The following is a 15872-nucleotide window of genomic DNA, read 5'->3' as shown; positions in this document are numbered from 1 at the left end:
CCTCACTACCAACCCAGGGGCCTGTGCTGTTTAGGCAGGTTTAGAAAACGCTGCTTTGAGTCATGCTGTGTGGGCCAAATTCTCCCAAGCGTTAGCAGTCACAATTCACTTGGCACATTTCAGACCTTGAAACTCTGGTTCCAGTGTTCTGTCTTAGCCGCAAAGCCCTTCCCCCCACATTGAAATCTTCAGTGGAACCCCTAATATGAGACAGATGAAAGCAGAGTTCTCCTGACTGGAGGACAAATGGGGACTTGGAAGTGCAGGTAAAATCCTGTCCAGCTCTCCTTTGACATAGGGACTCCAGGACCCACCAGGGAAGTGCTTTTCCTCAGGTCACACCTGCCCTGGGGCTGGGACACCACTCTCAACTTCCAGTCCCTGTTTCTGCTCGAGCTATGGCAAAACCCCAGGAGAACATGTTCAAAAGTTAGGAGGCAGAAGCCGAGCAAAACCCACAACTCAAAAGATTAAATCCCAATTTAGTACCATACTGCTTTCTTGATTTCCCATCCGGCTTCTAGCTTTTTGAATACCAAAGGTCTAGCTCAGTGCTCGGGCCGGGGAGAATCAACAGGTATTTGCCGATCATCTGTGGACACTGGTCATGTCACCCGAGTCATTCCAGTGATACCTCTCTCGTGTTGGAATTTGCTGCTTTTTCCTAAAACCAAAGAGTGAGGAAAATGTCAATAAGGACCTGGGTTTTTGTTTTGTTTTGTTTTTTGAGACAGAGTCTTGCTCTGTTGCCCAGGCTCAAGTACCGTGGCTGATCTCGGCTCACTGCAACCTCTGCTTCCCGGGTTGAAGTGATTCTCCTCCCTCAGCCTCCCAAGTATCCGGCATTACAGGCACCACCACCATGCCTGGCTGATTTTTGTATTTTTAGTAGAGACAGGGTTTCACCATGTTAGCCAGGCTGGTCTTGAACTCCTGACCTCAGGTGATTTGCCTGCCTTGGCCTCCCACAGTGCTGAGATTACGGGTGTGCACCCCCTGTGCCCAGCTGGCTTTTTTTTTTCCCAGTTCCAATTTGCAGAGATTTTCTTGTACTAAATATTACCAGTCACTACCTTGTTTATATCCTGAATCTTCCCTCAGTTAGCTTAAGACAATCCCATTTCAAGTTGCATTCCAGAAGATTCAGCATCAGTCACAGAGATGCTAGGAAGTATGTGAAGCAGTAAGTATTGATGATTTAGCCCCAAGCCTGCAATTTTTCTCATGTTCTGTAGAAGCTTACTCTGGGGAGACTGAAAAAAAATCCTAAAAATGGATTTAACTAGTATATGGTAATAAATGTCTTATTACTAAGAGTTAGCCTTTAGCAAGTGCTTGTTGTGTGCCAGGTACCCCCGACACCCTTCACAAGTATTCACTGTCAGTGTTCACACCAGTGTCAGAAAGTGGGTACTAATATTAGCCTCATTGCACAGAGGAGGAAACTGAGTCACAGAGGTCACCTGATTAGTAAGTAGTGAAGCCAGGGTTCAACTCAGGCTCTGGTGCCTGAGCAGCTGGGCCACAGTTCCTCTCTTTTGTCTCTTCCATCAGAGAGAGAAACCTTTAACCAGTATTCCTGCCTTCAGAGCATAATAATTGCTCTTCCTAAGGGCTAGCCTGAGATACTCTGCTGATTTCCAGTCCTAAAATGCTTTTAGACCCCTCCAGCTGGCTGATGTCAGAATAGTTTTGGCATTAAAACTGTTTTCTTGGTTTTCTTTCTTTCTGTGTTCCGTGTGCTTTAATGCCCCCTTCGCTGGAGGCAGGAGCTGGAGTCGGTGGAGGGTATCCCCTCATTGTGCCCAGCTCTCCTTGCCTCTGGCCATCTTCTGTGGGTCACGGGGGAAGATTGCTAGGATTCTGCTTGGTGGGGAAGCTGGTCCTTCCCAGATGGCCCACGTGTCTTCTCTATATGAGGCGATAATTGTTGGCCTGCCTCAGGTGTGGCCTCAGATTTGCCTGCGCAGTTTGCTGAACTGACATCCAAGTTCCCAAATGTGATCTAGATCATGGGAAGCCTGAGTAAGACACCCAGGCTGCAGGAGGGGGCTCCAGAAAACACTGAAAGACATTTGTAATAGTGTAAAGACCAGCTTTACCCTGCAAGCACTGAGAGTTTTGCTTATGAGAATGAGCCCTTAGCTTCCGAGGCTGTTTGGAAAAGGCTTCCAAGACCCCAAAACATGATTGAAAACTTTCTGTAGCTTGGAACGTGGGGTGGGATTAGGGTGGGATTAGCAGAGGGTCCGTGCTCTGCAGCTGTCCTACCTGGCCCTGAATTCCGACTCTGCCACTCTTTGGGCAGGTGACGTTGTTTAACCTCTCTGCAGTTCAGTTTTCCCCCTTTGTGGAAATACTGGCTGTAGCTCCCGGGGTGTATACAGTTGGTTCATTAGTTCATCTCACAGCCATTGAGCATTTAGTGTGTGAAGCTCAGTTCTTCATGGCTGGAGATTCAGCAGTGGAAAATGCCACATATAACAAGGAAAGGCCCTTGACCTGAGAGGCCTTCAGGTGGAAACAACGCATGTTTTTTGGGGGGTGCCTCAGCCAGGCTTCCAGGGTGGCTAGGGCATAGCGAGCAGGGGTGCCCTACGACTTGGGTTTTTAATCCACTAGAAGTTCTGAGCAGAGGAGAGTAGGGGCCTGGCTGTGTCTTAATGGAATCACTGATGCTGCTGTTTTTAAAATAGACTGAGTGGGTGTAGGAACGCCTTAGGAGACCATTGCGGTAAATCCAGACAGGAAGTGCTGGAGGCTTGGACCAGGGGTGTCAGAGGGGGACCTGCCTTGAAGTTAAAACCAACAGGGTTTGCTGCCGGATTGGATGTGGTCGGAGAGAGAGAAATGGACTCTGGGCTTGTGGCCTGAGCAACTGGAAGAAGCGGGTAGCCTTTACTGCAGGACATTGGTTAGGACAGGCCTGCATGGGAGATTAGTTCAATGTGCATGTGTTCAGTTTGAGATGCTTCTTAAGATACCCACCGAGGATCGTAAAATGTAAGTTGAGTTCAGGGTGCTGTCTGTGCTGGAGCTATAAATACTTCATTGGCAAAAAATTCATGCTTATTGTTATGAATACACTTAATTTTTTTGTCTGAATGAAGTTATCACAGTGTTTAAATCCCCTGGATCTCTACCGTTCAAGATTGCAAATGACCGTGATACTTGTGAACGGTTCCGCAGCCACACTCCATGAGCGGTAGCTCAGGTTTGGCTAAGAGAAACTGAAATCTTTTGATACTGACATCAGCATGCCTTCCCTGCTATGCAGCAGGATTTCATCATCTGTTGTGATGCTGCCCAAAAGTTCTCTAAATAGCAGCAAAAGGCTGACCTCTCTCCCAGGCTTTTGCAGCATTAGGTAAAACTGCGTCTAGCGTCCTGTGTCTGAGGCTCCAGTGCCCCTGTCCTGATTCACAGCTTGCAGACTGGCAAAGCAGAGCCCAAGTCTGAAGTTTTATTCCACAGCTGGATTGGTTGTGATTCCTTCGCTGTTGGGAGTCTAGTGAAGTCTTATATTTCTGCTTCCAAACGTCAACTAATTTTCCTTCGACAATTTAGGAAGCGCTGACTCACATGGAAATGTGATTGAAACTATACTTATTCCAACTTAAATACAGTTTGATTTTCCTCTTTACATTTTGTGGGGTACAGAACTGTTCTGTGTCTTCTGGGAGGAGAATCTTCCTGCACACCCCTTCGACGTGACTGGGGTTTCTTGACCTGCTCAGGAGGTTTGTGGTTGGAGAACTGCATCGTATTTTTTTTTTCTAAGCAGTTTAACAACATTTGAACTTCTTTATAAGGAATAAATTACTATAAATTTTTAATTTGTAATATTTATGTCAAATTTCCTATAGTAGAAAGGGCACTCATACACATACATACATACATACATGCATACGTACATACAGCCCATCTTATATGAGAACCTCATACCTGAATTTGTATGTCCTCTAAAACAGGGGAACGTAGGATTTTTAACACTCAGACTGAACTATAGAATGTGTGAATGTCATGGCTAAATTGTGGCAGTGCTGCCGCTTACATGAAGACTGGCAGTTGCTCTGCTTTGGTGAGCTTCTCTGTTTATAATGCCAGCTGTGAGATCTGTTAACATTATCCACCCTGGGACATAAGTCAGTGATTTTTAAATTTACTTCTTTGCTTTAAAAGCTAAGGGGTTTTTGATTTTAGTACCTTTCATATTCTAAGGGACCTAACAACAATCACCGGCATAGAAATAGAACCGTTATTGAGAAGTGGATGTATTTATTGGCTGATGATGCATTTTAAAAAATGATAAATTCCAGCTGGGTGTGGTAGCTCATGCTTGTAATCCCAGCCCTTTGGGAGGCCAAGGCAGGAGGATCTCCTGGGGTCAGGAGTTTGAGACCATCCTGGCCAACATGGTGAAACCCTGTCTCTATTAAAAATACAAAAATTGGCTGGGCGTGGTGGCAGGTGCCTGTAATCCCAGCTACTTGGGAGGCTGAGGCAGGAGAATCGCTTGAACGTGGGAGTTTCCAGGCTGCAGTGAGCTGAGATTGTGCCACTGTACTCCAGTCTGGGTGACAGAGTGAGACTCTGTCTCAAAAAGCAAAAAAGAAAACAAAAAGACACATTCCACGTGTGATCTTGGCAGAGTTCATTCCTAGGTTTCACAGACATGTTTATTGTGGACCCTCAGCGTCTTGCCGGGTGCCTTTGGTGAAGGGATTCCAGCAGCAATGAACATAATACTCCCTCTCCTAGCAGACTTACAGTTTTTGAATTCTACAAAGATAAATGGTTATGGTCTGGCTTAGTTTAGTTAACTGTGTTCCGAAATAATGCAACTTCCCATTACAAACCAGAAGCTAAAAATATATGCACTTATTTCAATGTTGAAATACTTGTTTGATTAATTGTTCCCCAGAGTAACTAACTAGGAAGAAAACAAAACTGTAAATTGGTGCAGTGGAAGCCCATGTGTTTATTAAGTAGAAGATACTGTGGGCTTCAAATAGTACATTTTGAGAAGGGTAATGTGATCTTGATCATTTCATCTTAAATGGAACAGAGTCGCTACATGCTGTGTGACTTGTATGTGGAGGGCACTGATGTAGGACTGGGATTCAGAAGGCTGAAGCATCTCCCAGCCAGGTAAAGGCAGGTGGGAGGACCCAGCCGGGGGTGAGAGGAGCCATGAGGAGCGACCAGGATGCCCTTACTAGCTGCGTTGTGCAAGTACAGTTCAAAAAGAAGATTTATTTATTTTTTTGAGACACGAGTCTCACTCTGTTGCTTAGGCAGGAGTGCAGTGGCACGATCTCAGCTTACTGCAATCTCCACCTCCTGAGTTGAAGTAATTCCTATGCCTCCAGAGTAGCTGGGATTACAGGCCCATGCCACCATGCCTGGCTAATTTTTGTATTTTTAGTAGAGACAGGGTTTTGCCATATTGGCTAGGCTGGTCTCGAACTCTTGACCTCAAGTGATCTGCCCTCCTCATCCTCCCAAAGAATTGGGATTACAGGCTAGAGCCACTGCACTTGGCCCCAAAACAAGTTTTATATCTGAGTTTGTATTTTGTCATTATGCCCAGAGTGCATTCCTCCTCAGATGATCTTAGAGTAGCTTTTCTAAGTGAAACAAAACTCTATCAGTTTACCTGCTTATTATTGGAGAAATCATGACTTGAGGGATTCATTCCAGTTCACATCCGAGTGACTTATATTTCAAATATTGTAAAACCCCTGATTTCTAGTCTTGCCGTATTTTCCCTAGGATCTTAGTGACTGGTTTGAGGTATTGGCTTTCCTAAGCAGACTGATGTCTGAATGGTAGAGGTGATTTGAATAAACTCCTAAGCATTCATTACTAATAGAGAGTCTGAACGGAGAAGCCAATGTCCTGTCGAAATGCTCATATGCAATTTAAAAACTTCCATATGGAAGAGATGCAACATTGGAAACCATCCCTGCGAATGACTGCACGTTGAATTACCCTGGATGTTTTTCAGGTCTGTTAATAATCCTGGTCTGTTTTTATGTCCTAAACTGTCAGCACCTTCAGTTTGACAGTTCTCCAATCTAAAAGCTCCAGTTCTCCAATCTAAAAGTCCGTCTGTTCTCTTTAGAGAGTGATTGACCGCCTGGAGGATGAGAAGGCGACCCTCACCTTGGCCATGGCTGACTGGCTGCGGGACTATCAGGACCTCCTGCAGGTGAAGACTGGCCTCAGCCTGGAGGTGGCAACCTACCGGTAAGGATGCTTGCTGAGTTGGCCTTGATGAAGCCATGGGGGTGTGACTTGTACATGAAGGAAACTGGTCTAGGGACCATAGCCTCCGTGGATTCCCTGTGGCTTTGTGATAAGCAGAGAGCAGCCCTTGGCATGGCCAGGCAAGGAGTCAAAGGCCAAAAGGAGGAGGAAGAGTAGGGGCTTGCCTAGGTCACTGAGCAGGTGTCCCCAGAATGGGAGTAACTGAACCTTGCACCCTTACCTAGTGTCTGTGTGTTCTGGGCTCTCCTGGAGAGCTTTACACATGTCAACATGTTGGATCATAGGAACTAGAGACTGTGTTTACAGATGAATAGATTTTTCTCAGAAAAGTTACAGAGCTGGGAAGTGGAGGGCTAGGATGTATTAGTGTGTTTTCACACCGCTATAAAGATACTACCTGAGATTGGGCAATATAAAGGAAAGAGGTTTAACTGATTCGCAGTTCCACAGGGCTGGGGAGGCCTCAGGAAACTTGCAATCATGGTGGAAGGTGAAGGAGAAGCAAGAACCTTCTTCACAAGGTGGCCGGAGAGAGCGAGCTCAGGGGAAACTGCCACTTTTAAAGCATCAGATCTCATGAGAACAGCATGGAGAAAATCACCCCCGTGATCCAGTCACCTCCCACCAGGTCCCTCTGTCGAGACATGGGGATTACAGTTCGAGATGAGGTTTGGGTGGGGACACAGAGCCACACCACGTCACAGTATTCGGACCAGGACATCTGTGTCTATCTGCCTGTTGATTGTTGCTTTGAATCCCAGAGCTCTGATGCCACCCTCTGTGGGTTTGGCTTTGAAGAACGGTATCTATTCCAAGAGATTAGCATGGTGCATGGTGATGTAGGGCAGCTGGCTTTATTTATCAAGATGTTGACTTGAGTTCAAGGTAACCAACTCTGATGAAAAGGTCAGAGAGTGCTCCAAGGGGCTGAGTGCTGGGCGGGGCAGAGAATGCAGTCCGGTCCCCCTGGGTGTGGCCTGTGGGCCAGCAGAACAGTGCTCCTCCCCTTGTTGGCATCACCCCTCCCTTCCCCTGGTGCCAGTGGGTCTTTGATTTAGGTGGTACCCCTTATTTCCTGGAAGCTCTCATGCTCAGGACTGCTATGGAGGAGCCAGGATCTATGAAACTTACAATGGAAGGAATTTTAGAGACCCAGGTACCCCACTTGCAAGAATGGTAACAACATCCAGCTTTACGGAGCCCTTACTGCCTGCCAGACGTGGTGCTAAGTTCTTTGCCGCTGTTCTCTGCTCCGAGTCAACCTCTGAGGTGGGCAGCACTCTGCCCTCTTAGAGGTGAGAGAGGCGTGGAGGTTGGGGTTCTAGGCTGGTGAGGAGCAGAGCCAACTGGGTCTGGTGCCAGCCCTGTGGCATACCCACCAAGCCATGTAAAAAGGGCACAGTGCCTGCTCCATTCCCAGGATTGTAGAGCATGTGTCAGTGGAGGGTGTGAGCAAGCTGTGGAAACAGCTTTGGCAAAAGAGTCAAAGACCTGGTTGTCAAAGCCATGTTCCAGTGGCTTCTCCTTCACAGGTGGGGTGGCAGTGGGGGTTAAACCTGGAGAGGTTAAGAAGGGCACCAGCTCCCCTGGTGAGGGATAGAGCAGGGACCATCCCCAGGCCTAGTTCAGCACGTCTTGTAGGCTCCTCTGCAATCTTCTCATCACAATTTTTTTTTTTTTTTTCTGAGATGGAGTCTCTGTCACCCAGGCTGGAGTGCAGCAACCTCTGCCTCCCAGGTTTAAGCAATTCTCCTGTCTCAGCCTCTTAAGGAACAGGTATCTGCCACCATGCCTGGCTACTTTTTATATTTTTTGTAGAGACAGGGTTTCACCATGTTTGTCAGGCTGGTCTCGAACTCCTGACCTCAAGTGATCCACCTGCTTCAGCCTCCCAGAGTGCTGGGATTATAGGTGTGAGCCACTGTGCCTGGCCCTGATCATGATCTTTTGCTCTAAGGATATCAGGGTGGCATGAATTGCTTTGATGTCTATTAAAAAGGTATCTGGCTGATATGTGCTTGTAGTTCACATTGCAGCCCGGGCCGGCCTCACTGTCTTTATTACCTCAGCCAGGGTTCATCCCAGCCCTCACTCCCACCAGTGAAGAGGGAGCAGCTCTATCGGGCAGCCTGGACCCCAGGAGGCTGCTAAGGGATGAGGCCTTCCCAGGGGCATGGCAGTCGTTGGAGGAGCCTTGGCCTAGTTGAGGGATGAATTGAGAAGCCATGAGGACCTTTCTGGTTCTCTACTATTTGAGAGGCTTGCGGAGCTGAGGGGCTGGTGGCCAGGGTTCAGAGAAAGGGATGATGCACTCCAGCCTGGCCTTTCTAAACTCCATTCTTGGCATTCTCCGTGGAAATCTTGTGAGGTGAACAGTTGCAAAATTAAATTGTTAGGGCATTGAAACACCTGTTGAGTTAGATGACCTAAAGTTTAATATGGAAGACTTGAAAACACTCAGGCTTCATTTGGGGGAAAAAAGCATTAATCAGGAATTTTTCATTTGTGAATGACAGAGACTCTCCTCAGACTGCCTCAAGTCAAAAAAGAATTTATTACTCATATACCTGAAAGTCCTGGGGTGGTCCACTCTGTTATAAAGGAATACCTGAGACTGGATAGTTTGTAAAGGAAGGGTTTATTTTGTCTCACAGTTCTGCAGGATGTACAGGAAGCACAGTGCTGGCATCTGCTCCTGGTGCAGCCCCAGGAAGCTTACAGTCACAGTGGAAGGTGAAGGGGGAGCAGGCATGTCACATGGCAAGGGAGTGAGAAAGAGAGAGCGGGGAGGTGTAGGGGTTTTTTTAGAGGGAGTCTCGCTCTGTTGCCCAGGCTGGAGTGCAGTGATCTCAGCTCACTGCAACCTCTGCCTCCCATGTTCAAGAACTTATACTGCCTCAGCCTCCTGAGTATCTGGGATTACAGGCACCCACAACCACACCTGGATAATTTTTGTATTTTTAGTAGAGACTGGGTTTTACCATATTGGCCAGGCTGGTGTCAAACTCCTGACCTTGTGATCCACCCACCTTGGCTTCCTGAAGTGTTTGGATTACAGGCGTGAACCACTGCGCCCAGCAGGTGCTGGGTTCTTTTAAACAACCAGATCTCATGTGGACTCATAGAGTGAGAATGCACTTATTATCGTGAGGACAGCACCAAGCCATTCATGAGTGATCCACCCCCATAACCCAGACACCTTCCACCAGGCTCCACCTTCAACACGGAGGTCACATTTCGACATGAGATTCGGAGAAGACACACATCCAAACCATATCACATCCTTAGTTTCAGGTCCAGATAGGAGGATGGTCTCTCTCTTCTGGATTCTTCCCACTATGTGGCTGGACAGGTCTTGAGGAGCTCCAGGCTTAGGGCCACCCAGCCTCGTACCCACCGTCAAAGGAGGCGGCCTCTTTCCTTTTGGCCTCTGGCTCTTTTGGGTCATGTTCCTGCCTCAGAGCCCATCACTGGCTGGAGGAGCGAAGGGCTCTAGAGCTTTGGGGTGGGGGTCTGGCCTCTTATGAGTCACATGGACTGAGACTGGGGTGGTGGGAGTTACACAAATCAGGCCCTCTTCTAGGACAGTTGCCAGGCAGGCCTGGAAAGCTGACCTCTGTGTCTGTGTTAGGTAATGCCCATGCCAGATGAATCTTCCCTGAAGGGCAGCTGGAATTTTGTGTTTTCTTTCAGTAATAGTTCTCTGAGTTAGAATCAGGAGACTTCTGTGCCTTATCTCTCTAGGATTTTGAGCTCCTTCCTTCCCTACTTTGTCCTGCCCACTGTTCTTCATCCTGAAAAGCCCGTGTAAACATGGACTTCCTGTCTGAGAGTCCGGGGCCTGCCTTTTTGCTAGGGTATTCACGACCCCACCGGCCAGCTTTTCCAGGGCATCGATCGAGAGCCTGTCAGCCAGGACAGAGTTTATTTTATCTGTCTATTGCTGGCATTTCCATAACCCGATTAGGGATTGACGTTGCCACCTCCTATGAATTGAGGGCTATTAATACTTTCAGGGGAGTGAGTGCTGGATTTCATGGTATGTCCTTCTGCTGTCCAAGTTTACATGGGGAGAGTGAGGACCCCTGCCAGGAACCTGCCTGCCCAGCCCTGCCGGGTAGGATCACTGAGGCCTCCCGCCTCTGTGCTCCGGTTTAGTCTCGGAGATGCCCATCGACGAAAAAGATGTTGAACCCATTCTTTTGTAAAAGCCAAAAACGTAGCATTTTTGAAAATGACCAGTGCATGTGTGGAAGACAAACCCTTGTCATCCTTGATGGGAGTCGTTCTCAGGCTGCACTGCTCCGATTCTAAGGACAGGTGTGCAGTTCCTATTCGTGTCAGTGCACAGATGCTCTTCTGAGCCTTCTTCTTTCACTAAAGTGCCCATTTGATCTCTGCAAACCTTGACCCACCTGTGGTGGCCATTGCCCTAGAATTACTGAGTGGACACTCACCATCCTGTGGCTCATTGGTTCTCATTCACATGCAAGGGAAGGGACTGTGGCTGTTTGATGCTTGAAGCACATTTTGCTGGGATTTGTCCATTGTCCCAAGGACTCTCAAGTGTACCGAACACTTCCCAGCTCAGATATTTGGTCCTTCTGGGTGACCATCACAGGGAAGGAGCAACATTAATTACAAAATAATACAATTGTATACTTGTAATTTCCAAAGAGACATGGAGTTTATAAATAAACAATTTAATAAACATATAATTAAAACAAAGCAAACCTCAAAGAGTCTAAGACTGGAGGTTTGCCTTAGGCCAGTGCATGGCCAGGGAAGCTGCTGGCACCTCTCCTGGAAGGTGAAGATGAGATCGAGACCTTTGAGCATCCTAGGACATGCAGCGCCGTCCTGCCCTTTCCTCTTGCATTGTGGGTGGCAGTGAGCGGGAGCCTGGGACTGGGCTTGGGGCTGTGGATACTGAGAAGAGAGGAGACACACCCTGTCTGCAGCTGGCACCAGGCTGTACTGGCTCTTGTCTCCTCTCAAGAGTAGCTGTAGTCGTGTGGGCCTGGAGGTACTGATCCATTTTCTCCATGATCACAGGGTCTTACCTGGAGTGTGCCTTTTATTGCACTAGTAGCAAAATGGCAAGGGAAAGATGCTCAGAGACAGGGAGGGACTGCACCCTGAAATCTCCTGACCCTCAAGATTCTGATTAGATTAGTGGCAGGTGGAACCAGCACAGTGGTTTTCAACCTCTCCAGATGATTGTTAGGTGCCACCAGGGTAGAGAATCCCTGGTTCAGGGCCTCACTGCTCACAGGACAGCAGCATGCACACTGGGAGGCACTGCAAGTTTGTTGGGAATGCAGAATCTTGGGCCCACCCAGACATACTCGACCAAAGTTGGTCTTGTAACAAAATTCCAGGTGATTCGTGCACACACTACTGTTGGCAAAGTGGCCCAGGAGCAGGTAAGTCTAGGCCCTCTCACTCCTGGAGGACGAGATGAAGGATGGATTGATGGAGGAGAGGGGAAGCAGTCACAGTGGGAGATGGGGCTTGTGCCAGGACTACACGTCAGTCTCATCTGTTTGCAGCTGCATGTGGTAGTCCCCTTAGAGCTGCATTGGGCCTGTCCGAGGTCACAGAATCCTGTGAAGCCACCTGGAGAGAACACACTTCAGAGAAGGCAGTGACTTGGTTGGACAGAATTTGAAGCTCTGAACACCCCAGATGAGCAACACAACTCATTCCTTTAAGTCCTGTTTTGCAGAATCATGTCAAAACGAATAGTCTATCTAGTTTTCCCAACATTTTGTTACGAGAATTTTCAAACATAAGAAAAGTTGAAAGAATCGTGGGTCAGCATTTAGGTTCTCCAGTGAACATTTAACTACATTTGCTTTATCTCACAACTGTCCACCCCTGTATCATCATCTGTCTTACTTTCTGATGCATCCAAAGTAGGTGCCATTACCTCTGATCATTAATGGGTAATGGAGTGACAGCTGCCTTCCGTTTAGTACCTACCATGTGCTCAGTGCTTTGTAGACAGTAGCTCCTATTTTTATAGCTTCACCAAAGAATCGTGTTTTCCATGTGATGAAACCCAGGTTCAAGGAGGTTGTTTAAAAGGTTACACAGCTCATTACTGGAGAGCCTGAGATTTTAACCTCAGCCTTAAACCAGGGCTTTTCCCTCCATGCCTTGCTGAACGTGGAATTAGAAAGGAGGCTGGATGGGGCTGGGCGGTGCTCATTCCTGTAATCTCAGCACTTTGGGAGGCTGAGGCAGGCGGATCACGAGGTCAGGAGTTCAAGACCAACCTGGCCAACATAGTGAAACCCTGTCTCTACTGAAAATACAAAAATTTAGCCGGATGTGGTAGTGGGCATCTGTACTCCCAGCTACTTGGGAGGCTGAGGCAGGAGAATCCTGCTTGAACCCAGGAGGTGGAGGTTGCAGTGAGCAGAAATCACGCCATTGCTCTCCAGCCTGGGCGACAGGGCAAGATTCTGTCTCAAAAAAAAAAAAGAGAGAGAGAGGCTGGATGTACTGGGATGCTGGGCAGATGATGGTACAGACCTAGTTCCTGTGCTCAGGTCTAGGCTGACGATGTGTTGGGTGCAGTGGGAGGGAGGCTGATGAGGCATGCCATGCTTGATTCTTATAGGAAAAGAAGCTGGAAATGGCCCTTTTGGAAAGGGTTTTCCAGGCAGAGGAAATGTCCAGGGGAGGCCCTGAGGACTGAGCTAGCATGGTATTTGTGACCATGCCAGTCCCTGGGCAGCTGCGTTTGAGGGGGGTCCGTCTTGGAGGGCCACGTGTGATGGATGGGTAAGAGCCACACCTGCCTTCAGCCTGCTCCAGAGACACTTAGTATGCTGGATATGATGCTGGGTGGGGGGCTGCAAAGATACAGCCAGCATGGACGTCACGTTGAGGAACATGGGCTGTGGACGAGGCAGCATGGATCTGGGGAGCGTGCGACACGGCAGGGAACCTGAAGGGCCACAAAACACACTCCAGCACGTCTGGAGATGGGGAGGGAGTTGTGAGAATCAGGGGAGGCTTCCAGAGGGATTTGAGGTTGAGGGGGGTCTTAAAAGAAGGGGAAATTTGAATAGACACAGAAGAGAGAGGACAGTAGGGGGCAGCGTGGCAGGAGGGGCACAGTATGTTGAGGTAAAAAGTCAAGCATGTTACAATAATAGAATGCACGTTCCTAGGAGGTCCCGTCGATGCTTCACTGCCACCTAACAGGGACAGCTATCCATGGGTCACTGCTGGATGGAGCGCTTCAGACCAAGGTGATGAGATTTGCAAAGGGATGTGGGGTTTGGGCCTTTGGGTGGTGGGAGAAGTGGGCAGATGGGAATTGGACTGGCAGAAAGGAGCCAAGAAGGAGCTCCAGGTGGGCAAGTTTGGATAAGAGAATAAGTTGAGGGAGGAACAGAGGTCTGGGAATGAGGCAAAGTGCAGGGGCCTTGAATGCTGGGAAGCCACCGTGGGGCTTTCTTTGGCATGTGGGGGCAGTCCCAGGGCCAGCACGGTGGTGGTGGTAGATGGTGCTGGGGAGGCAGCTGCAGGCAGAGTGCAGGAGGCCTGTGGTGCTGGGGTGGATGGGGTGTCTGGGTGGCTGCACGGAGGCTTCTGGAGTTTCCTGCAGTCACTGGCACCCAGGTGATGCAGATCTGTAGGAGGTGGCTGTGGCAGGAGGGAGGAGCCTGAGGGCCTGAGTAAGAAAGGATGAGACACAGGAGGTGGCTGTGGCAGGAGGGAGGCGCCTGAGGGCCTGAGCGGTAAGAAAGGATGAGACATGTGCTGCTGTCACTCGCTGCAGGCTAGCACAGAGTCCGCAAAGCAGGTGCTTGTGAATAATCAGATGATATTGAAGAAAACTGTAGAAATATCCAGAACCTGCAGCGTCCCAAACCCTCACTGCTGATGTGAAGATCTGGTCCAGATTCTGCAGACTGAGGACTTCCAGAAGCACAGATAGAAAATAAACGGCCTCCCGGTACACACACTCAGCATAGAGCCCAGTCATCAGCACTGAGCTCTTAGAAAACACAGTCTTTCAAAAAAGATACTCAATATTGAAACAACAAATGCAAGAATCCCCAGGAATGGACAGTGCAGAAAGCATGAAACTGAAGGATGCAGAAACAGTGTGCGTGACATGAGGCCCGTCCTGGCCTTCGGGCTGGAAGGCAGACAATGCGGGCTCTGTTAGAATCTGAAAAGAGGCTTTTGTGTTGTGTTTTGGGGGATGAAAGATACGATAATTGTTCCAAATTTCACCTGAAAGGAAAAAGTGGAAAGCTGGGTCAGAATGATTTTTCAGTAGAAAAATCCCGAAGGAAGTCTGACCTCGCCAGATATGAAAATGTAATGCAGAGATTTATTTACTGCCTGGGATGTTTAAGGCAAAAGTCCTTTTAAAAGGTTAGGTTAGAAACAACAATGTCAACAAATACTGTGTGTGCCGGGAAGGGCCCGGGGAGCTTCCTGTCTCTTCTCCCTGAGCACAGTTGGCAGAAACAGCATGTTTTAATGGAGGAAAAGCTGATGTGGTCTCTGGTTCCCATGTAGACTGCCAGTACAGCAACACGGAGGATTTCTGACGCATACATCTCACCATTCTAATGGTATTTTTGATTGCTCCATTATTTTTTAGGCCACCTGTACCTTTTCCTATTCCAAGGAAAATGTTTCTTAGGGGTATCCTCAAGGTTTTGCAGAAGTACATTTTGTTTTTTTAAGTTAGATCCCACGTTTTTTTGGGAAGCCTTATAAAAATGTGTGAACACTAAGACTCATCTGGTTACCAGATAAGATACGTGAAGTGAATAAAAGACTGTAGTTTTAAGAATAGGACTGGGCATGGTGGGTCACGCCTGTAATCCTAGGACTTTGGGAGGAGGCTGAGGCGGGCGGATGGCTGGAGCCCAGGAGTTGGAGACCAGCCTGGGCAACATGGTGAAAACCCCATCTCTACAAACAATACAAAAACAATTAGCCAGGAGTGGCACAGTCTGCAGTCCCAGCTACTCAGGCTGCTGAGGTGGGAGGATCCCCTAAGCCTGGAGGCAGAGGTTGCAGTGAGCCGAGATGGCACCACTGCACTCCAGCCTGTGCAGCAGGGCAAGATCCTGTCTCTAAATAAATAAATTGAATACATAATTGAGAGGATCAGCCAGTACCTTTGGTTGCTGGCCAAATAAACGAATCAATATTCAGTTAACCATAAATTATAGGTGATCCACAATCCCATCTCTTCTTGGCCCAGTTTAGGTAGCTGGAAATCAGTTTTCTTTGGGGGATATAGAAGGAGATGGTGATGACGTGATCACTGATGTTTATTGAGCTCTTATTCTGTGACAGCCATGGTTCTGAGAACCTTCTGTTTATTGATTAATTCGTACTGCAAACCTGTGCATTGTCTCCATTTTAGAAATGGGGAAACTGAGTCACAGTGGGGTTGAGCAGCCTGCCAGGGTCACAGAACTAGGAAGTGGCAGGCCCCGGATTCGAATGTGGGCATCCTGACTCCAGAGCTTTGTCCTGCGAGTCCTCTCTGCTTTATGAGTAACGTTTGTCTCTGTTGATCATCTGATTCCTTTTTTCAGTCTCTAGTATTG

General features: G+C 48.1%; 1 protein-coding gene across 2 annotated transcripts in view; it reads left to right on the top strand.

Moving 5' to 3' along the window:
* Nucleotides 1–15872, top strand: part of SYNM (synemin) — a 30876-nt gene that overhangs the window by 2347 nt on the left and 12657 nt on the right. For both annotated transcript variants that reach the window (XM_008998315.5, XM_008998314.5), the window contains exon 2: nucleotides 6128–6252. In XM_008998315.5, the coding sequence (XP_008996563.1) occupies nucleotides 6128–6252 (125 nt within the window). The remainder of the gene's footprint in view (nucleotides 1–6127; nucleotides 6253–15872) is intronic.

This window comes from Callithrix jacchus, chromosome 6 (assembly GCF_049354715.1).
Source record: "Callithrix jacchus isolate 240 chromosome 6, calJac240_pri, whole genome shotgun sequence".
Taxonomy (NCBI): Eukaryota; Metazoa; Chordata; class Mammalia; order Primates; family Cebidae; genus Callithrix; species Callithrix jacchus.
This window is presented reverse-complemented; position numbering and strand designations above follow the sequence as displayed.